This window comes from Polyodon spathula, chromosome 16 (assembly GCF_017654505.1).
Source record: "Polyodon spathula isolate WHYD16114869_AA chromosome 16, ASM1765450v1, whole genome shotgun sequence".
NCBI classification, from domain to species: Eukaryota; Metazoa; Chordata; class Actinopteri; order Acipenseriformes; family Polyodontidae; genus Polyodon; species Polyodon spathula.
This window is the reverse complement of record NC_054549.1, coordinates 2,649,185-2,673,678: the sequence shown is the minus strand read 5'-3', so window position 1 is coordinate 2,673,678 and position 24,494 is coordinate 2,649,185. Positions and strand designations below refer to the sequence as shown.

At 40.3% G+C, this 24,494-nt stretch overlaps 2 protein-coding genes across 2 annotated transcripts in view; one reads left to right on the top strand and one right to left on the bottom strand.

Annotated features, from left to right (window-relative positions):
• LOC121329280 (beta-citrylglutamate synthase B-like) overlaps positions 1 to 5,759 on the top strand; it is a 36,495-nt gene extending 30,736 nt beyond the window's left edge. Inside the window, exons 4-5 of the mRNA XM_041274813.1 lie at positions 345 to 548; positions 1,940 to 5,759. Of these exons, the coding sequence (XP_041130747.1) occupies positions 345 to 548; positions 1,940 to 2,391 (656 nt within the window). The 3' untranslated portion in view covers positions 2,392 to 5,759. The remainder of the gene's footprint in view (positions 1 to 344; positions 549 to 1,939) is intronic.
• Positions 521 to 24,107, bottom strand: LOC121329281 (zinc finger MYND domain-containing protein 12-like). Its single transcript, XM_041274815.1, is given in 9 exon segments — positions 521 to 592; positions 15,846 to 15,991; positions 17,446 to 17,548; positions 18,048 to 18,170; positions 19,244 to 19,312; positions 19,314 to 19,416; positions 20,128 to 20,297; positions 21,764 to 21,905; positions 24,010 to 24,107. Coding segments are annotated over 9 exon segments (969 nt in total). The 3' UTR covers positions 521 to 577.
• Positions 24,108 to 24,494: the final 387 nt, after the last annotated feature.

Sequence of the window (24,494 nt, the reverse complement as noted above, 5' to 3'; positions counted from 1 at the left end):
TCTTCATGCTCACTGCTGTCTCTTTCACTGCTTTCCACTTCCCCACAGGCACATCATTCCAACCCATTGTGTTATATTTAGCTTTGTAGCAACAGACTGTTAAACTGCATTGCTTTATTTAGGCTTTTAGTGTTGCTTTGAGAACGGTGAAACCACGCAATGAATGTTTGGTGTAACGGTTGTTCGGAGTTCGGCTGTACTTCTTTTATGATAATTATAGTAGTTATAGCTTTTCTTTTAAAATATATATATATATATATATATATATATATATATATATATATATATATATATATATATATGCACAATGCTTGTAAACCATCCTGTTCTCTGTTCCTGTTCAGGGAAGGCAGTGTTCCTCGCCCAGGACAAGCATCACCTGACGGATATTTCCCACGTGATCCGCCACGAGGCGCCCTACCTCTTCCAGAAGTACGTGAAGGAGTCCCACGGGAAGGACGTCCGCGTGGTGGTGGTGGGGGGGCGTCTGATTGGCTCCATGCTGCGCTGCTCCACGGACGGGAGGATGCAGAGTAATTGCTCTCTGGGTGGGTCTCTGGCACTCACAGCCTCACTGTTATCCTGTAGGGTTCTGAAGGGGGGAAGGCACAGTGACAGGTGACAACTCCCTTTAATCATCAGTGCTGACTGCAAACTCACTGCAATCAGCTGAAAGTCATATCCCTACACAGTGAATGATACATCTTCTGTACAGTGTATAACCACACAAAGCAAACATTAGCCATTGATTTGGGGGTATTCATGAGGTATGGGTACTGAGTTTGCTGTATCACTGTATCTGTATGGTTGTATTGAACTTGCTGTAAAAGCAGTGACCCACAATAAAGAGATGACTCTGTCTTCTGCTTACTACATTGTTTCATGTTAGATGTCAAACTTCAGAGTGCAGAGCTTAGAAACACTAAAAGAATCTCAATGACAAACGTTTTGACCACAGGTCTTTATCAGTGTCTTCAAAAGACTTCCAGTGGAAACATGTCTCATTGAACTGGTTATGTTTCTTGAAGTATTTCTATACTGAGTAGTAGTGAGTGTTTCATTGGTATGGAGAATTTAGGGCTTGTTCACATTCAGGTTTCTTTGTGTTCCTCCAGTTGTAGTTGAAGCTGTAGGGACACTTGAAAACGACTGTATTCCAGTGAGTTAAACCCACCACATAATTTATGGTAACATCAAGATATTTTTGGGGGTCATTGTAAGTGAGTTATTGTAAGTCCCCAGGATGCAGTGAGTGAAACAGAAATGATAGAACGTGAATCAGTAACTCTTGATATTCCATCTCTCTACCAAGCTGGTCTTTATTATATCAGCTCTAAATTAGTTACGTTGTCCAGCACTTGCTGTGCCATCTGTTGCCTTGACAACCACTCACAGAACTCTGATCACCGTAGAAAGCAAAAATCATTCATTTTCAATTGTAGTTTATTAGACAGTCAAAATAGGTAAGACAAGGTAAACTTGCGTTTTCAAATGCAGAATGCAATGTTCTGCATTCCCAAATAAAAGTTTACTGCAGAATCTGTTGATAATATAAATATATTGACTTGTGAACGCAGGGTAAAGCAGCCAAGAACACATCCACCAATCCTGGTTATAGAGGGAAAAGTTATTCCTTTAAATTCATGCAGCAAAGTCATAAATATTTTTCCATTAAAAGCGATTGTTTAAAAAGCATGTCCTTTCAGTTCCACCAGCTGTATTTTTCTTAATGTTTGTTGCGGAAAGCTTTACAATGACGTATAGTCGTTTGATGTATTCTATTTGCAATATGGCATTCATTTTTAAAGCATTTCTTAAAGAAAATACTAAAGCCAGAAGAGGCAGCATTGAGTCATGTTGGAATTGCATGGTGAACTGCTGGAGTACTGTGCACATCTCCCATGGGTGGTGTTTTTCTATATGCTGTGTGTCCCTGCAGGTGGCGTGGGGATGCTGTGCCCCCTTAGCGAGCAGGGCAAGCAGCTGGCAGTGCAGGTGTCCAACATCCTGGGCATGGACGTGTGTGGCATCGACCTGCTGATGAAGGACGACGGCTCGTTTGTGGTGTGTGAGGCCAACGCTAACGTGGGCTTCATCGCTTTCGACCGCGCCTGCGACCTAGACGTGGGGGGCATCATCGCCGACTACACGCTCTCCTTGCTGCCCAGCCACCTCACCCGCAAGATGTCCCTGCTCTCCGTCGTGTCCAGCACCAGCGAGACCAGCAGCGAGCCCGAGGTGTGCCTGCCTGCCAGCGCCATCCCAGAGGCTGTGTACGCCATGAGTGCGGGCTCCACCTCCAGCGAGAGCGACCCTGAGCTGGCTCTGCCAGACACCCCCTTCAACATGAACAGCATCAGCAGCAGTGAGATCAAGCTACTGACTGAGTGAGGCTGCAGGCTCGCACACTCTCACACACACAGCACACACACACACAAACATACACGCACTCACAGCATTGGCAGGCTGCTTCCCTTTACAACACTCAAGTAATTCAGTACGAGACCACGGGGGTGTGGATTCTTCAGAGGGTGCTCAATACAGCTGGGCCAGAATATTATGTCTGCAAGTTAATTCTATATTTGAAAATGGTTTAACCAGGATAGCCCATGATTCATATTCATGAGGTATGGGTATTGAAAGCTGGATGATACCTTGGTGCTTATCCCTTGCTCTTGTTAGTTTAACTGCGATTTCAAATCAGTCTCTTCCCAGTCACCATCTCTAACCACAAAGCCTCATGGTTTCAGTTTTTATTTTCCATCTCTCCAAACCCAGATCAGCATAAAAACTAGGGCAGCTTACCTGCAGTGAAGGCTCATGGGAGCGTGGGGTGTGGTTCTCCTGCACTGTTACACCACACCAGCAGTTTCAGTGCGGGCTGGTGAAGGTGAATTGCAGTTAAAATGTAGATTTGGCATTCAAAGTTGCTTACTCCTATATATCTCTATATTACTCCTATCTATATATTTCACAGGCAGGATCATAAGTAAGTGCAGAGAATTTAGAGGACAGATGCATCAGGAAATGTTGTTTTGTTGCATTGCCACTTGAAAGTAGAATGATTCATACAGTTGGATCAGTAGAAAGCGGTGTCTAATTAACTGAAGAATACTTACCTAATAAGGATGCCTGTCTTTGCTGAAGAATGTTCAGTAGACCTGATTTCTATTGGTCCAAGCTGTAGTGGCAGTGTAACTCATTACCTGGCAACCGCTGAAGCAAGAATATTGATCTAAGCAGCTTGAGTGCCACCTACAACTAGAGGCCTCCAGTCTGCCTCCCTCATTCTCTTTGGTACCATTCTTGTTCTAGTGTGCTTTGAAACCGAGACAGGCCTGTTTATTAAATAAGGGTTCATATTGATGGAACTCTGTGTCCACTGTTCTTAGGTTTTCAAACACCAGGGAGTTCAGGTTGAACTGTGTGAAACAGACCCATATAAGCGCTTCTTTATAGAGCAGGCTAGGCAGGAGAGAGAGAGAGGCTCCACAGTTCTTTTATCTGAGTGCTTTGGTTTCCTCTGCTCCCTCAGGTTCTGTTGTGGTCCCCTGTTGGGTAACCACTGAACCGAGGACCAGAGTAAGGGTCCAGCATTTAGAAAGCCTTTGTTAAAACAGTGGTCTTGGTGAAAGCCATTCACTGTAATACCAGCTGTATGGAGTAAGCTCTTACTGTTTTATTTTGTATAAAATGTTAGTATTTTAGCGATACATGTTTACATTCTAAAATTAAACAGCAAGAAATTCTTCATCGTATAAAAAAGGCACAACAATGAGTTACTGGACAATGGATAGTTTGACTTAAGTTAGGTCACACTAACTAAGTACTGTATGCATATGTATTTTATAGCAAATACGTTGTTTCCAGTTTAAATAATCATATTTTTATGACTGGCTTCCCAGTGCTAAATGTACCCAGGCAAGCACAAACAAACAGATTGTTGTTTTAAGAACTGCAATGGGAATAGACGTCTGAAAGCAGCCAGTGCCCTGAAACACAACTCCGTTCCTTATTGTCTGATTGCATTGAGCAGTGCAGTGGATACAGCTGACAGGAGAGTCAGGATGATTCTGCACGAAAGGTTTGTGAATGGATGCTAAAACAAACATACCAGCAGGCAGCCTTCCTTGGGCATGTTAAACTCCTGTCCATCACTTCCATTCATACCCACCACGGTGACTAAATCAAATAAACGAAGCACTGTTTTAATTGCTTTTTATATTGTGTTTCTCATCATTATTGAAAGATTTTAATGAATTTTGATGAGAAAAAATCAAATGAGAAAGAAAGGGACATTTACAGAAATGCTCCCAGACCTTGCCTATTTTTTTTTTTTACAGAATCCGTCTTTTTCCAATGTGATGCTTCTGTTTGATTTTCTCTTGCCGTTTAGTTCACTTCATTCGCAATGGAGCCTCATGACATTCCCTGCTGTTCCGACGTGCCAAAGCAGCCCCTTTCACCTTGCATTGCCTCACTTTAGGTCACTGCTGTGAAGGTCGTCTGTGGCAGTCACGCACACACAGAACATTTCAAAGTGTGCAGGACAAGAGGCGGACCAAGCATTTGGAACATCAGCTTTTTAATAAATAGAATGTTACTTGTAATACAAATGGAATCCCTGGTAAGTGTTCTGTAATATATAAAAGCTGCATCTCCCCGCTGTAATTTCATTTCAGTCATGAGAGGCAAGACAGCAGATCTGCTAGACTGGTATAGGGTCGATAGTACACACTTAGTTGACAGGGTTTGCCATATCCAAGACTGCACTAGTTACTGATGCTTCAATAGGAACAGGATCTTAAAAGATTTGTTCAGGAGAGCAGACTTTGCCACAGATTTCCACCTGTATAACTGCCCTGAAGGAACCAGGGAGAAATGGTCACATATTCTCCAGAGCAGTTCAAACATCTTGCAGGCTTGTCACATGTTGACCCTAGACCTCATGGTGGCAGGTGTTTCAAATGTTGTGTTCAGTCCCTCTACATGCTAGTGATTCTGCCCTCTCTTTGAGTACCTCCTCTTGAATGGTCTCTAAAGCAGATTATAAGCCATCTATCCCTACAGTGGGGCAATGACAATACAGAATGTCATTAAAAAAGAGAATTTCCTTAACGTCCTGTGGAAAGCCGGTCTGGATTACCACATCAATTGGGGCTTGCTTTCCCCCTGTATTGAAAAGAAACCCAGTTGATATTTCAAATCACTTGTTTCTTGAAGTTCCCTGCCACGTGTAGATTTGGGCCTTGGCTAGGTCCGTTTGACCATTTTATCCAAGATGTTTTCCACAAAGGGTAAGCATGATGGCACATGAACAAGTTGAACTGGTTTAGCTTTTGTTCACTGTGAACATTTGCTTTTGTCCTTCCACTGGTTAACATTGTTAATACTGCTGCTAGTTGTTTTAAAGAGTCAGGACCTGCCTGGATCCTACTATATCATTCCATTGATTCCATCCAGGGAAGCAGCCCGGATCAGTAATTCATTACATACGTAGCTAGGAAGAAACCGAAACGTCAAACCAACACTCCACAGTACCAATGTTAACATGTGCTCTTTTTTTCTTTGCTTGTTTCATATGGTTCAGTGTTTTTCATTTTTTTAATTTATTGTATATTTAAAAAAAAAAAAGGTTTGTGTGCACTGATCAGCTTCAAAGAGTAAAGCGAGAAGTTTGCATTTTGTGGAATAATTTACTAACTGTCAACAGACATGTAAAGCACTTGCAATAAACTGGAATGAACGTTCCTACTGGACTATGCTGGCGTGAGCTTGGGTTCTTACCAATAAGAAAATGGAGTGGCTAGAGCCAGCTGAAAATCTACTAGCATCAGGCTTTTTGGAGTTTCTTATTACCAGTACAAATCCCACTGACAGTAAGAAACCCCAAAAGGTTTTTCGATGTTTTTTTTTTTTTTCCTTACTTCTGCCAGGGGTGAAGAATGAGAAATATTAATATTGCTCTCAGGTTTATAGAACGGGAAATGGGTAATTCATTAATATTTGTTTCTGTATTGAAATCAGCTGCCTTAGTGCTAGTACAAACCCTGCTGGTATTAACACCTGCTATTTTTTATGTTTTTAGCTGAGATACATTGTGTTGGGTGAATTTACCATGAAGCTATATTATAAGGATAAAAGTAAATGGTCTTTGTATGTCTCTCAAAGTAGACAGGTGGTCTTTGATACAGACCTGACTGTTGGCAGCTTGCATGGTATTGCACACTTACATGGAACATCTTCCTAAACCATGGTTATCAGAAATCTCTCGGGTATAATTTGCTGTTGTTTCTGATTGAGCTCTGACCAGTGTAACAGCAGCACAGCATTGCCTTTCTGTGTTTCTAGATTTGTTTTTTTTGCTTTATTTATGTCACGCTTCACGAACAGTGAAATGATCTTCACAGAACGCATCTTGCGTATTTGAAATTTCAAAAGGATTTGAGGGTCCCCATTTGAGTTTGTGAATTACAGATTTACATCTTAGAAAATAACATGATTCTTTCGTCCCAAAACTAAAACCAAACAGCAACATCTATCTCTACGGTATCTTTTACACCATCTCCAACCCTGGTCCTGGAGAGCCCTTATCAAGCATGTTTTATAGGTGTCTTTACATCATCAGTGACTAAAGATCTGGAACACCTGTTAATCTTGACTAATTAAGCCAATAATTGGTTCAATTAAGTAAATGAGAGATTGGTTAAAATGAAAACCAGCAGCCACAGTAGCTCTCTAGGACAGGGTTGGAGACCCCTGCTCTACATCTTAGTGGCGACTGATCCTTTACACTTGAAACATCTTCACTGAGGGTATGGAATGGGTTACCTAGCCACACGTTGATGCTGAATCACATGGATCTTTTAAGACCTGACTTCACAGTTTTGGGATCAACCAGCTATTAGGAATCAGATGAGCACTTGGGGGCTGAATGGTCTTCTCTTGTTAGTAAACCTTCTTATGTTTCTTATTTATAAGCCCTGCGAAACCCACAGTTAAACAAAGCTGGAGTAGCTACAACACTGGTGAGCGGACATTCACTGCTGGACAGGGGCAGTCCAGGACACTTGCTCTACCTGTCGCTCACAGTAAAGATGCGTTTAACGTGTGAACTAGAGCACAAGACAGAGAAGAGCTGGACAGCAGTGGAACTAAACGTTTCAGCTATGTGCAAGTATCTAACCAGAGTCTATCTCTACAATACATTGAATTCTAAATAAATAGAGTCTGATGCATCAACCCCATTTCACCGGCCAGTGTCTGTCCCTTTAAATGCACACATGGTACACAGCAGTGTTTGTTTTAAAACCGCAGCGTGTTTTATTGGGAATACAGAAAACAAAATAAAATAAACCTATCTCCACCAAGGAGTCCGAAACTTTATATTTGTTTAAACCAATTGGTCCACCAAAGTTCCCTACCTTTAAAACAAGTAGAAAAGTCTAATAAGGAGATCCATGCAGAAGTTTAGAGGTAAATGATTTATAGATGTATTTTATACAAGCCAATTAAGTTAGGAATTTGATGTAGAGTACCTAAACCTATAAAAGGTGTTTTATGAAACTGAAATTGGTTTTGTGTAAATCAAATGGGTCCTGAGCTTGTAAGATGGAGAGCATGAAGGATGTTTGGATGCGTGCCTGCAGATAATAAATAATCCTGTGTGAACTGAGCCCAATGATTCTCAATTATATAACTGAATGACTCCCTCTTTCATAGTTCTGTTCAGTGTGCAATTCAGCTTTACATGAAAATGCATGCAGTACTTATTCAAAATAAATAAACGGTATTGTAAGTCTACCAGGAGCATGTACTTGACTTGGTTTCTGAAAGTTTTAGCTTACTGCAATCACCCTCGCACTTGTGTTTACTCAGCATGCAATTCATAGTGGAATAGTAACAGCAGTAATAATCAATAACAGCTGCCACTAACAAAGGACTTGAACCAGCAAGAAGCTCTGGCTTCAGTCCTGCCAGGCAGCTTGCAGATTTAACACCTCAAAGAATTCCAGAAACAGCAGGCAAAGTCAGGTCTTGATCTGTTGTGGAACAAGGGAAATAAAATGAAGAATACGCTTCAGACCTTGCATTCATGAAGAGCTAAAGATATTGTGGGGAATACAGATCACACCCACTCAGCGGTTCCCCTCTTTACACTCTGTGCAAGATACAACAAGCCTACAGATTGCAGTGCTGCTGTCACAAATCAGCTGAACTTATTACACTGTACAAAGTGCCAGGCTCCAGTTTGCTCTGGTTTGGAAACTGCATTGCATTCAGAGGACCCTGATGAGGATCGTGCTGATCAGCCCTGTGCCCGGGGACAGGTTTACCAAGGAGCTATAATTTACTGGGAGTTACACAGGTGAAATATACAGCCCATCCAGCTGATAACCACCACTCAGTGGACTTTCACAAAGTGCTGTTAATAACCTACATTATTAACATGAGGAATATAGGCTATAATATGATGTAAGACAAAAAATAAGGTCCCTTATAAAAGTTTAGCAGTAAAAGTATAGTAAATCTGCTCACGGACAGGATGTGTACCATTGCCAACAGGTGTCATGAAATTAACACTAGTGTTGCTCCTCACCAGTTTTTATTACATTGTTTTTTCATTCTTGTGGTGCACAGGAGCACAAGTGTACAGATCGAACCCTTGATCTATAAAAGCAAGTCAAACCCTACATTGCTGCTGACAAATACATTGGACCGCTAAAGCCATGTCTCCTGTTACAAGACCTATCATGAAGAAAAGCGTGCTGTTCTCAGATTTCAGTTCTTTATTTGGCTGATTAGATTTATTATTATTATTATTATTATTATTATTATTATACATAAAATTATTTTTTAGGAATGCCATATGAGCTTCAGGTAGCTTGTTTTCAAAGGTGTCCCAGTACAGTAGGAGGTTATAGGTTTCAAAAATAAAAATAATAAGAACACATAATGACAAGACAATACACAAGGTACATATTAAAATGGTTCAAGAAAATTGTTCTGTAGTATCTTAGTTAAGTCATGGATATTATCAGAACTACAGTAAACCACAGTATCATCCGCATACATATGTACAGAACTTTTCTTGCAGATATTAGGTATTTCATTAATAAAAATAGAAAATGTAATGTAATACCTGTAACTCCATTACTCGTATTGTATGGTCCACTAGATCAAAAGCATTAGAAAAGTCAATAAAAAAGGCACCCAGGGGGGCTCCCAAGTGACACATCCAGTAAAGGCACAGGATGCACCCTGTAGCCTGGAGATCACAGGTTCAAATCCAGGCTCGTCATTGCCAACCATGACTGGGGGTTCCTAGGGAGCAGCAGAGAAATTGGCTGAGGTCTATAATTTAGGCTTACATTCCCCATTAAAATCAATTCCTTACCTGCTTCCACCTCTCCTAAAAACTTACTCAAGTTCTCAAAGGTAGATGGATCAGAGGAGGGGGGCTCTGTATAGACAGCCAACAGTCAATTCCTTATTTCTGTCTAATTAAAGTTTAGTAAATACAGCTTCCAAGGGTCAGGTTTTGCTTTGGTTTTATAAACAGATTGAAACTTATTTGATATAAACAAAGCAACCCCCCCACCCCCCACCCCTCCTTGTTCGGTCCATGCGGTATCTCATAACATTTATCTGTTTCAATTTGAGCCTTGTCAATTTTAGTGTATAAGCATGTTTCAGAGATAGCGAACACATCAGGTGTCAGTCCAACTTCTTAGCTGATCGATTTTTGTTAACATACTACGAATGTGGATTTGAAAAAATGTCAGACCTTTGACTGTAGAACAATTTTCATCTTGCTGAGTCTCGCACGATAATGTATTGTTATTCAAGAACGGCCATGCTTGAATATCAGACATAAGTGGTCCAGGGTTTAGTTCACCGTCTCCACAAAGTATTACAAAATGTATGCAAATAAACTTTACCAGAAAATAAACATGGTAGAAATTTCTCCTGTATATATTTTTAGATTTTAATACTTGATTTCAATGATTTTATAGCATTAACAAGGACATTACCATGCTGTCTCCAACAACCCTCATATCCTAACAGCAAAGGTAGCTTTCGTGAAACTTCAAAATTTAAGTTAGTTAAGTACATCGGGTACTTTAGAGGCAACATAATTTGGGTTGACTGGTAACAGATTGTAGAATACAAATCGAATCATCGGTAGAACATTTATAGCCTTCAGTATTTCAAATAACAGTCCTTGTCTTTTCCCCCAGTCATTGAGGAAGTCACGTGTTCTCTTTTGAACCTGTTACCCCTTGAAGATAAAGCATTGCTTTGTTTTTGTATATGGCGCTTGCCTGCCCCTGAGCTTGTTGCAGCTGCAGGTGACTCTCCCCTGCGTGCCTACAGATGCTAGGCAGTCAGTGGGTAGCATCCCAGTCTATTAAAGCCTGCTGGAGCCTGACACTCCCTGTGTTCATTCATATCATGAGATCCCTCAAGGAGAAGAGCATCGCCTCATCCCATATGAAGCGGGAGGCGTTTCTCAGCGTGTTCCCACTGGGATTTCTGATTTATCACATCAGAGTGCTGCCACAACAGCCTCTGGCCTGTCCACACTGTGAGATGAAGAACATTCACAGCCAGGGCTGCAGCACAACCCTAATGTAGAAATGGAATGCACAGATAGGTGGAGGATGACTGCGGAGACTGTCTGTGGATAGCATTAAAGATTGAGGGCCAATTTAGAAAGCTTAAACACGGGAGGTTTTTTTTAAGGTTTAATGAATAAAATGCTGTTGGCGACTGTTCTTGATGTCTTCAGCAATAGTGTAGATCAGTTTCATGAATATCAAACTGCATTTTTAAAAACATTACTCAATGATGTGATATTTTAACATCTGGTGTACACTGTAAAATTGTGTCTATCAAATCAAAATAAATATCCCTCCCCATTCTAAGCTGTTAATTAAACTCAAATCTATGATTATACAGTATTACAAAGATTTTTAAAAACACTCCACTATAAATATTTATATTGTTTTAATTGTAGATCTTGGCACTGTCTTGACTCAGCTGAGAGGAGCTGACCCTGGCTCTCTGGGGCTCCTTTGTCACAGTAACAAATGGTCTAAAGGTAGGTATTCCAGGACATTTCATGAAAAACATACTATGTAGTAAAGCAAAAAAAATACATTATAATCAATAATCAATACATGCTGATATAAGTGATCTATATGAAAAACAACGTTTTCTTTGGGTCAGCAAATGATGCAACGTGATAACAACTATAAATGTTACAGTACTTTATATCATTTTTGCTAGTATTCAAATTAACAGTTGCAATAGTTTTGACCAAGTTTAATATGACTCATCAGTAAAAAAAAAAAAACCTGAAAGGTTGAACTGTTGTCTATTCATGCAAGCGTTCCATGCACTTTCAAATATATTGAATCTCCAGTTAAACACTAAGTAGGGGGGCTCCAAAATTATATGTGCTGCTAAAACTGTTTAAATAACGGACCTGTCATTTTCCTTTTCATTGTTAACATCCTGACGTTTTACACTTATAACTTTAAAGTCTGTTTCAAAGCTCTTTTCAAAATGTCCGCTCTAGTGCACTGGGGTTTGGGATCTGTCCTCTAAATCACTGCAGGAAGAGCGATTAAAAAAAATATTTATATAACAAGTGCTCTGGTTTTTCTGTTCCGTACCACATCATGGATTGTTATTGCTGTGTTTCACAATGTGGGCATTAATCCTTACACTATCAGTGCACTAGAGCAGACATTTTGCAAAGAGTTTTGGAAGTTTAAAGTTATGTGCAAAAAAAATGCTTGTATTAAATGAGTTAAATTGTTTGTGGTAAAATGTGAATACATAAATAATACACACACAAAAAAAAATATTAAAACATTTGGGCATTTTTATTGGCTACTCCATTCCCAACAAAACAAAAAACAAACAAGACCACCGTATGCCATTGTCTGTTTTATCTGGGTCATTGATGCAACGTAAGGATAACTATTTATGCCAAATAATCGCTACAAAATATTATTTTGGCCCACATTAATGCTACACTGAAATGTCTTTGTTCCACTTGCCTGTTATATATTCAAATTCCATTTTATTAGCAAAGAGCTTGTGTATCTATCCGGTCCTATCTGTAGCCTTGTACTGAAGGAACCTCCTCCCCCTCAGGTAAGGTTTGAATACAGCCCTGTGTTTTTATGGAGTGTGCACTATCTGGTGTTCAGAGTACATTGTAAGGATTAGTTCTGTGTTTTTTTGGAAGCTAAATACAGTTGCACAACTGTTCTGTATTGCTTTATAAAATGTATAAATACAGCTGCTTCTCTCTTATTTCATAGTGGCTTTTAATGTATGTGCCATTAACAGCCTCTTTTCAAACCAGAGGACTTCAATACCTGTTTTGGTTTTAAATTTCAACACTGTGTCTTAGATAGTAATTTGGCACACCGTGATTGAAATACAATGTTTCAATTTAAATTGGACGCAACATTTTAAAATGACAAGGGCTGGTACAGTGTTACAATACACACAATAATTAATCTGTATTGTGTAATGACCAATGCTTTTAGTTATATTTGAAATAAACTGAATCAGGAAACTAGACCTTTGTATATTAGTATTTTCATTATTATTATTAGTAGCAGTCCTATTTAAGTTCAAGTTGATTCTGGCACAAGAAGCGGCAGAGTAAACACTCGGCAGCTCCTCATTCTCTCCAGATCAATCGGATCGGAGACCATTAGGAGCAATTCAATAGCATAGGCTGGACACAAGAGACACAAGAAGAGCTTAATGCACGGGTCGTAGAGCTGACCAGACAGCAGGCATCCTTGACGTACTCCTCTCCTGAAAGCCTGAATCTGAATGCTTGAAAGGCTCCAAATAGGTAGCCATGATCCACCCTGTCAAATGCCTTCTCTTGATTGAGACAGAAAAGTAACCGACCGACCAGTCCTCCTGCTGTAAAGCAAGAGGTTCCAAATCAGTCGAAAACTGACTCGGGACCGTGTACCTGGTCTGGGTGGACCAGCGAGGCAGCCTCTGCTACGATTTTGTAGTCTGTGCACAGCAACGAGACTGGGCGCCTGGTCTTTAGGCAGCACATATCCATTTTCTTGGGTATCAAGGTAATAACTGACCTTCTCATTGAAAGGGGCCTCCGCCAGGACCTTCAAAAAGACCCCAGCAAGTCCCAAACCCTCACAGGCACCACAGAGCTCAACCAGGGCCACTTCATCTCTGATGCCTTGGCTGACTGTGGGAAGCCCTTCCCATAGAACCCTGCACTGCAATCGTCGGGATCCGCGCCCTCTCGTTCATGCTCTTTGGATCCGTCAGAAATGAGCCATCCTCTGCCACAATATACTGAGTGCATGCAGACAATTTGTTGAAAGGATTTGTATTAATCTAAGATGGTCAAGTGGGGATTACTAGTTGATTTGAGAATGAATGACTGTAAAAAGTGGTGCAGGTTCAGAGATATTTTACCTCCCACCCAAGTGAGGGAAACAGATTTAGAGTTAGAGCATCCCCAAGTTATGACCTTGGCTCTTTCTGGCATCTCTAAGATCATGTTTACAGTATTGTAATCCTAAAAATTTCATGCTGTTTTTCTTTTACTGTTTTGCAGTCTGAGGTTAAACACCTGCCCCCCTTTTCACTGGACGCTAATTCGGTCACTCACTTTATCTCGTGAGTTACAGACACCGACTCTTAGCCAAGGTTAGTGTATCTAGAGAGTTACAGACTGACTCTTGCCAGCCTGCATTCCTAACCAGGTCTGGTGGGTCTCTTTCTGCTGCTGATGGAAATGAACAGTGCTGATTTCAAAGTGCTTAAACTCAGTCCCAGCTGCAGGTGAAAACAGATCAAACAGCACAGCACTGCAGAAAAGGTGTAAGAGTAAATGTCTCTTCTAGGCCTCAGTTAATTCCCCTTGAGTGCTGAGCTGACAGGCTGGCAGTATATCTCATTAGAATTCTTGCTGATGTGCATCTTCCTTTCCACTTCATTTATAAACAAGATCTTGCCTACGCTCCCAAGAGCGACGCTCAAATGTTCACATTAGTAGTTCTACACCTTTACATTTTCTTCTTTCAATGTACTTTGTTTAATCAGTAAACCAGAAGCACATTTTGCTAATACAAACATAAAACGTAAAGACACTTTAGCATTTTAAAATGTAATTTTAGTATCAACCAAGCACCAACAATGAAATGACATTGCTGTGCAAAAAATTCTGCTTCTACTCCCCAGGTTTAGTACAGGCTGATGCATTTGCTCAAGGTACGCTTTGAATCTGTTATTTTCAAGTGCACTATAGCGTATGCTGCAAATTCAGAATATGAAGCCCATGCACATAGGTGTAGTCAGGATAGATTGAGCAGAAATTCAAAAACATATATTGGAACTTTCTTCAGAAAATAATGTTGTAATTGTAGCGCTTATGCCTCTACACCAGGTGATGCCAAGCTCAGCCTCATAATACATTGTCTGATACAATCATGTAAACTTACCTTTTGCAGCACTCTGTGAATGACTCCATCATAAACTCATTCAGAATGTGGGATAGGGACACTACTGTAAATGAACTATGTACTTGTTTGTTTACTGATCTTTCTAATGCATCTGAAACACTAAATATAAATCAACCATGATGGCTGCTGGCTGTTTCATAATGATCTAATCAAACTACAAATGCCAATAGTGTCAGCTCCATATGACACAACTATTTACCCCTGTGGCCCCTCTCTGGATATTGCCAGCAAAAACATACAAGTTGCATTGAAAACTACAGTGTGAAATTATTAATTTCAAGTTTTTACTAAATTCTAATAAAACAAAATGAATGATATTTACTAAATCCTGGAACACTTGAAACAGAGTATCTACAAATAATTTACTGGATAGTTACATTATTGAATTTTCAAAAACACCTATTGACGCGCTTGTGATAAAAACTCAAATTGGGTTTCATTCTTCAGAATAAAATCTTCTTCACAAACAAAAGCTTGTTGATCTCTTACAGTTTCGTGCCACTAATTGATTATAGATGTTCCTCTTTTAACAGAAAGCACAAAGAAAGACAGCGATTAGCTACTTTGCTCCCTGGTCCTGTAACCCTCTTCAGCAAGAGCTCAGACTCAGCAGTGTGGGTTCTCTGACTGAATTTAAGCATGTAATTGACAGCTACATAATGTTACATAGTGGGTTGTTTTAACACATTGAAGCCAAACAGGGCATAGTACAGTACTGTTGACCTGTCAGATGGGTTACATAAGAGTAAAGTCTGCACCGACTGCTATCTCAATTAAAGATTGATGCAGCATCTCTTACCAAACAGAGTTGAATTTTTAGTAGGAAAGTACAAAACCTGATTATTATGGATATGCAGGAGCACGGTATATATTAAGGGCTCTTTGTCTATTATGCAGTACAAAACGCTCAAGAAGATCATTTGAATCAGTCTAATCATTCAGTCTGCCTGTCCATTTAACAGCCATGATTTTCCACATCTTCACTTTCAACATACACTTCTAGCCTCCTAAAGAAGTTTCAGACTGCATTTAGCTATAATGCAATAAACTCTTGATACAAGACTCTTTATACAAAACTTCATGGAATGCAAAGCACTGTCCAAGAAGAACCGGCTCAAGGCTGGTTCACACTTAAAATCGTGAGACCATCACTTGGGCAATTTCCAACCTCTCTAGTGGTGTGACTGTCTGGAGACCCAAGAGTAGACTTGTCTCCAGAGCTGAATTCGTCTTTATTGTAGCTGGTTGCATTGCACGCCCCTCCTGTGGAAGTGTGAAGCAGCCGTTACCTTGAAGAGAAATCCTTACCCTATCCAGATCCTTGCGCATATAGCAGAGCATGGCGAGGGTGCAGGAGGCGTTGGCAAGGGCAGCAGGGTCCTGTTTCTGAGCCTGCTCTCGGATATCAAAGATAGCGTTCAACATCTGGACAGCCTCAGCTTCCTTAGCGTTATCTGTGAACAGAACCACAAGCCGTTTAAAACAGGGAATCAGAAGAGTACTGAAGACTTACTACATCATGTGCAGGGTGTCTCTTACTGTATCAGAGATGTCATCTAGTGCAGTTTGGGTAAGGGTTTGTGTGAAATGACATCTCTTATACAATAAGATACACCCTACACATGACTATTAACGTATTGTAAATAACATACATTAAATCTTACTCAGTAATAACTTTTAAATGATTTGTTTAGATTGAGGCAATTTCACTTCTTGCTTTTCTATTTCTGCAAGTTCGGTAATATTTTCTTAAAGGTGCTAGGTATGTGTGCTTTTTTTGTTTTGTTTTAATTTTTCAACATTGGAATTAGGCGTGGTGTTCTGTAGATGTGATGACTTCTATACATAAGACAAATACTGTACTGTGATTGGTAGATTTCTGATTCATGATTTATAATGACACAGAGAACCATTGCATAGTTACCTAACTGAACTGTAATACATCCATAAACACAAAGTTAAATCTATCAACAGCATTTAAAAGCACATCACTAAGACATTCACCGTATGTTCATGTAAAAATTGTCTGACACATACACATACAGACGGATTGACGGGGTCCTCCATACCCCATATCCCCGTGTTATAATATTCTCAAAAACTTGAGCTAAAGAATAACCTTCCCAAGCATCATCACAATGGTATAAGCTGTTATATATGTAACAGATATGTGTAAAAGTGTGCCATTCATATGTACGGGTGCGAGTGATAAAAAGTAAACGTTTCAGTCTGGTTGAAAAATAATGCTGTTCTGCTAAGGGCCCAGAGGAATGCAGATGAGCCCCGTGTTGGAATCCCTTAGAGGAGGAGGGTCCTTAAAGCTGTGCCTGTGAGACCAGAGCGCAGTGCATCAAAGCTGTGCCTGTGAGACTAGAGTGCAGTGCATCAAAGCTGTGCCTGTGAGACCAGAGCGCAGTGCATTAAAACTGTGCCTGAGAGACAGGAGTGCAGTGTCCGTGACAGCAGCTGACATAATCCGCAATACTGAGGGGATACTGAAGTCATTACAATCTACCACAGTGTGCTTTTAATCTGCATTTTAACATCAATCTATTTCTCATTTTGGAATAAGTGCTGGATTTAAATGGCAAACGGAAAAATGTTGAGAGGAAACTCAAATGTGCCAATAGCCAAAAAACTGCGGAGAACTCCAGGTTGGAGCAGAGTGGGAGGAGCCTGGCACTCAACCACAAGACATACAGTAGCTCAAAAAATAAAACACAGTGATAACATTACTTTTTAACCAGAAGCTTTGTCAGTGCCTGCTCTGTGCTCAAAAAAGACAACTCCAGCCTCTGGGGTTCACCATTTAAGCCTGCAAAATCCATCACTCTAAAAGAAGCTGTTGTCAGCAGCACTGGGAGCAGCTGCATCTTGTAATGTATGATGAAAGCTGCGCTGTACAAACCCAGAGCTTCATCAGGGGAGGCGGGGCTGGCTGAAGGTAGGCTGGGACTCTGAGAGGGACTCTGCACCAACCGACTCAGGCGAGTGCTCCAGATATCTGTTACCTGAAGGCGGAGCAAGCGGGCTGTTAGATACAGTCACATCAATTAATTGGACAATCAAGACCCACAGGGCTCAAAATAATTGGTCAAAATCGGGTGCAGTGGCAATAAGACACTAAAAAGATACTAAAATAAAACAATACATGACATATAATTAATCTCTTCGCTATTTAATTTGGGCAAAACATTTTATGAAATTACATGGGACCAGTTTGCAACGCACTGTCCTTGAAGCATCAAGAACAAATGAGTCAGACACCCGAGGCCAAGGTCAAAGCCGAGTCCAGAGGGCTGGCTTGAGGACTCCAGGGCTACATACTGAGCCAACATGTATCCCTGTCTGTCAGTCTCATTGAGAGCTCTGAACCTTGCATGAACCGAGTGCCAAGCCTTGATGCAGACCTCAAGCTATAATAAACGGCTGCTAGACAAGAAGCCTTCACCCTGCAGAAAAGCACAGGAAACTTTAACAGCTGGTGGCATTTCCATTTCCGTCACTGACCTTTGTGTACAGGGAGTCCGCAACGTTCATTTTGCTCTGCCGGAAGAAGACATTGGCCATGTGAAAGTAGCCCCCAGATGTGACGATGCTGTCGGTTCCAAACTCTTCACTAGCATAGTAAATCTGCATGTGGAAAACAAGCAGTAAAGTGGAGTGGGGCGTTAACACTAAAAACACTCGCCCGGGGAGCTACCAGGCATTCAGTCAAACCTGAAAGAACTTTGGTTGTAGAATTAGACAAGATTTCTATTACTCAAACTCCAATTGCTTTCAAGAAACGTCACTGTTATGTCCAAGTTTGCTCTCATTGGTTGCCTGGCTTGCAGTGACATGTTCAGCATGTTGTTGACACATCTGGTTCCATTTTAATATATCAAACGCACAGCTGTTCAAATAAGTTGGATCCAACTCTGATCCAAATTGCTGGGCCTTGAAAATAGCGCAATAAATTGAATCCAACTAGGGATGCAACTGTTATGATATTCCCCAAACCAAAACCGAATTTTTTGTACAGTGAAAAAGCGTTTAAAATGCTGCCCGATAGCCGAGTGCATCATGCCTCGTCGCGTATGTGTGTCCCGGCCTTAAAACAGCTGAGTTTATTGAAAAAAAAAAAAAATCATAAAGAAAACAATCATAACTGACTTGCATCCCTAAATCCATTTATAAACACACCATATAAAAAAGTACAACATATGGAAAATAAAGTATGATATAAAACCTAAATCAAACAGCTGAATTCAGAGAATTACTTTCTTTGCATTGTGGATTAATCTGGGACAGTTGCCAGGCCATTTCTTTGATGCTAGATCTCTCAACCCCTACTGAGTGAAGTACAGTATGCAATATGGATATGAAACCAGAAAATAGTTTCAGAAACTTACAGGTTCAGGAGTAGAACCGAAACTGATCATTTTAAAAAGCTGTACTTTTTGTAAAGTTTCCCTTATAAAAGTTGCCCATAGTAAAAGTATAGCAGTGTAATAAAGCACTGTAAAGCACAGAGAGATATGGTAAAGCATATTTAAAAAACATGGCAAACCAGGGTAAACTATGGTAAATCCATTGTATAGCCATGGGAAAGGAATGGGTAAAACTACAAAAATACTGTGCAAAAATATCTTGGGAAAACTTTTAAGTTAGTTTCTTTTGCCCATGTAGAGAAGTGTGCCATGTGTCGCTCTGCCTCCACTCACATCATTTCCCAGGTGCTGCAGGGCATTATCGAACTCCCCCTTGGCGGCGTACAGCAGGCCCAGCTTTCCAATGCAGCTTGTGGAGAATGGAGCTGCTGCACTCCGATCTCTTTAGCACAGTCCACTGAGCCTGAGACAAGTACTCCTCTGCCTGCTGGAGGTGACCTGTACCTGATGAAGCAGGGGAACAAAGGGCAAGGATCTAAAGCACTGGGGATAGCCACTCTACACTACTGTGCACAGTACAGCAGAGGACATACTATACAATATTGCATTACAATAACTTTTCACTTTTAAAGCATTTTGTGTCTAAGCACCTCAAAGAACTATACATTTAGATCACAAAAATACTGTTTTAAAACACTGCTGTGGAGAAATGACCCAGGTAGTACAAGTGCAAAGAGCTCATCTGTGAAAGAGGCATACAAACTAAGAGCTTCCTTTAACCTAAAGTAGTATCAGATATCATGTTTTAAAACACATGGGTGCTTTAACATGTGTTTCTTTCAAAACTGCACATTTGAGACCTACTTAGCTAATGGAAGTATAAAACAGGTAAGATTAATGATTTTGTTAGCTACAATGACTTTAATATTACAATACATACTGTAGGCCTAAACCGTTGCAAATGCCAAACTATAAAAATAAGTCTTTCCAAGTTTATTTTGAAGGATTGAACAGCATCCCTAATTTTTTGGGGGATTGAGCTTTTGAGTTTAAGAGCTATAGCCTGAAAAGCATGTGCTCCCTGGGTAAGGCAGCTCTGAGATGGAGGCACAGGATATGTTAGTTACCTTCAGTACAGGGTCTTACATGGTCTTGCTGTTTCTGTACCTCAATTGAATAAAGCCTGACTGGCAGGCTGGGAGGTGCAGTGCTCAGCGATGTTGGCCTCTGTGAGCAGCAGGTAGGACAGTACGAGCGGGAGGGTGCTGAGGCCGTGCACCACTATGGAGTAGTGCAGACACTGCATGGCTGCTGGCACCGCCTCCTCGTGACGCCCCCTGCACAGCTTCTTCCGGGCTGCAGCCTGAGTCAGCTCGATCAGGTGCTTCTGTGAGAACAAAACAACATCCATTCCCTTCAAGGCACAGGCTGCTTCCATACACAAGACTGCACAGAACTATCTATACCTTAGATTGCTGTCAGCCTGGCAGGTCAGCTGTAAGGGGATTGTAACATTGTAGTGATTTTTATGAAATCCTACCTGCTATAGAGAAAGTTAATGCAAGCTGCAGCACAGGGAGAAGGTTACAAAGCCGGTGAAGGATAAAATATGTAGCAGGCTGGAGGAATCATGGTGTATGTGCAATGGTGTATGACTAAAAATGTCTAGTTGAGAAATTAAGAATTATGCCAGCATTGTTCTGGTGATACCACACAAAATATTTTTGTTGTAATTCTGAACCGTATTATAAGTGAATGCGTTGTGTGCAGGGTGTCTCTTAGTCATTGCACAGGGGAGAGCTTCTTATACAATAAGTGAATGCGTTGTGTGCAGGGTGTCTCTTATTCATTGCACAGGGGAGAGCTTCTTATACAATAAGAGACACCTGACACATGACACATTAATCTATTAAAATTCATGCAAATGAAGATTGTACTCAGGAACAGCTTTAAATTGAAACATATTTTTATTTTTGTAAGACATACCTTTTATCCCCCAGCCTCTCCCGGTTGTGAAATAGTTTAATCCAGAATCAACTACCACAGAATGTGTGCAGGCCTACAGGTGCTGTGTAGTGGTGAGAATATTTATTAAAAACTTGCGCCAGTAGCATTAAAGGATTAAATGTCTTATCTGGTACAGATTGAGGCGATTTCACAATAAGAGACACCTGACACATGACACATTAATCTATTAAAATTCATGCAAATGAAGACTGTACTCAGGAACAGCTTTAAATTTAAACATATTTTTATTTTTGTAAGACATAACTTTTATCCCCCAGCCTCTCCCAGTTGTGAAATAGTTTAATCCAGAATCAACTACCACAGAATAATGTGTGCAGGCCTACAGGTGCTGTGTAGTGGTGAGAATATTTATTAAAAACTTGCGCCAGTAGCATTAAAGGATTAAATGTCTTATCTGGTACAGATTGAGGCGATTTCATTTCTTGCTTTTTTTTATTATTATTTCTGCGGTTTCGGTAACGTTTTCTTAAAGGTACTAGGTATGTGTGTTTTGTTTTGATTTTTTTAACATTTAAATTAGGTGTGGTGTTCTGTGCACAGGATGACATCTGTACACAGGGTAAGATGTATAGTACTGGAATTTTTGCAAACACTACTGTGATTGGTTGATTTGTGATATGTGATTTAGAATCTTGGATGTAAGATTCCTGCCTCTGCTTTGGTCTAGTCTCACACAATCCTAAGGACAGAACTCTCCAGTTGTCTTATTGTTGACTGAAATGATAGCGCATGCTTCTTTAGAAAAGCCTGTGCCCGGGAAACATGCTCTTCCATTCTCACCTGCTTTAACCCTGACCCTGGAAAAGAGAAGCTATGATACAGTACCTGTCTCTGCAGGAGCTGTGCCTGCTGGTGCTCCCTCTCCTTGCACAGGCTCTTGAAGGGCAGAGCGGTTCTCACCGGGAGCAGCAGCTGGCAGATCTGCTCATGGATGACCACCCTGTCCGTGCGCTGATGGTCCGAGTCACTGCCCAAGAGACAACAAACAGCAGCTGAAGAAACTCAGCTCTCAACTCTTATTGATTCTTTTATTATTGCATTGTTTTATTGATTGTGATACATGTGATATGTAGCACAGACTTTTGTGTAAATAAGTTGCCTTTCCCATGATTGCTAAATCTGTTCTTGAGATCCCTGACGTGGCTTTTGTAATGTGTAAAGGCTGGGTTAGAGTTGGGGTTAGGGTTAAGGTTAGAATTAAGGTTAAGGTTAGGATTAGTGCTAGGGCTAGGGTTGGGGTTAAGGTTAGGGTTAAGGTTAGGGTTATGGTTATGGTTGGGTTAGGGTGCAAATCTGATAGAGGGTGGATTGCAGATGCTTGGTTGACATACGCTTCCATACACAAGAATGCACAGATTACTGATATGATGACTCAATGGACCATTCTGGAAAAGACACTCTTGATATTTCCCCTCCCAACTTCTCAAAGGGAATTAGAAGTGGTAATGCACAATGACAGCAACCTCAGATTGCTCTCAGCCTGGCAGGTCTGACATGAATCACTCATATGACTATCAGCCTAATTATGTAAAAGTGTGTGTGAATGTGCGATATCTATATTTTTGTCCAAACCCTGTGTGCATGTATGTAACCTGTGCATGTATGTAACCGATTATCCAGTATAATTCATCCCTGCAGTGTGAGGCTTCCATTCCCCGCCAGCAGGGTCAGTCTGCATCTCTAGCACACTTGAGCAGGAAAATTCTGGTACTGCAATTAATATAATGTTACTGTTATTCATGAAAGAACAGCACATAAAAAATGCAATAAGCATTAAAATCTCAAGATGTATCTGTGTTGTGCTCAAAAATATTCAGTAGTTTAGAGATGAAGATTAAAGCCTAATTGCATTCCAGGGTTGCGTCCTGCCAGTTCTTTTTTTAAACAGCTCTCTGGGTGATAACCATGTGGCTCTGCTTCTGAACATCACAGGTTGCTACTTTGTGACCAGCCCCCAATCACACTCAGCTGGCAGTCTAGTGTTATGATTGAAAAATAAGATTTTCTGTAATTTGTACAACAGTGCCCCCTAGTGTCATGTTGGAGAATAGCAAACTGCAAAACGTGTAATCCAGTGTAAAATAACACTGTATGTCCTACAGACATGTACAGTAACAACAATAAAGAGTAAAAATCATCAAATAATTTGGTACAGAAACAGGCACACTGCAGGAACAACAGGCTGACTTGTTCATGTTTGAATATTCTTACAAAATGTGAACAAATACTCGAATATTCGTTCATTTTGAATAAGCTGGAAAACAAAAGTGTAATTCATACCATGTTATATTTAAAAAATATATCTCAGGAGTAAAAAAATTGTATCAAATGACCTTTTAAAGAAAGGAGAGAGACTTCTGCACAGTCGAATGTGTCTTATTTTTTCAGACATATCCGTGCAAGGCTTCCTTTGCATTATATATATATATATATATATATATATATATATATATATATATATATATATATATATATATATATATATATATTTTGATACAGTAATTTACATGCTCCATGAACAAATACAAACTGGTCCTTTTTGCTACAGAATCCTTTTTGCTTGAATATTTGACAGAGCAATGGGTCATAAAACCTTGGTGAACTACTGTAGGGTTACTGCTTTGCTATGGACCCAATTTTGTAAAGAAAAAGAAAACAACAACAAAAAATAACAACCTCAGCACACTTCACTGTGAATTCCAGCTAATGACAGCACATTGTGCAACTAACATAAACCCAAGTTCCACTTGAATAAAACAGCCTGCTACCTGTCACCAGGGATGTACTCATGTGAGACTCAAGCCTCTTGCAGTTTCTCTTCTCTTCTTCTCTTCTGCCGCACATGCTGCTGGTTTGTGAAGAGTCCCTGGCAGATCTCGGTGTAGACGTGTCATGAGTTCAAACATGCAATTGACATATAATAGCCAAGCAAAGACATATATAAGGTAAAGGCATCAAAAGTGTTATAATTCCAAAACAGAGAAGAATCTCAGATTACTAAAAAGGGACGTAGGAGAAAACTGATTACATGTATCACACAATTTAACATGAGATTGTTTTTGTTAGCTTACCGGTAGAAGGTGACTGTGCATTTAGTACACTGGATCAAAGCAGGTTTCTGACACAGGTTCACTCCTTTGGGGTTGGACAGCGGATTCACGTTTGCCATTTCACTGTGAGCCCTGAATGTCGAGCAAGTTGACGAAGTTTTTTTTTTACTTGAGTAGTTTTACTTCTATTCAATGTTTTTTTTTTTTTTTTTTTTAATTAAGAACATGTAAATTAGGGAATCTCTTTTCCCGCGTTTCTCCTTGCTGTCGAAGTTGCGGGGCGATTCATTTTTCAAATCTGTCGATTGTCAAGGGAACAAACTTTGAACTCATATTTGCAGTGGTCATTTATTTTCAAATGAAATTATACAAAAAATAACTAATCTTCGGTTCATTATTTTACCTATTCTTTCGAAATTTGAAATTCCTAATTTTCAAATACCGTAGTCATTTGTCCGTGTAGGTTGGTATGATAATAACAGTGACGTAGGGAGAAGATAGCAAAG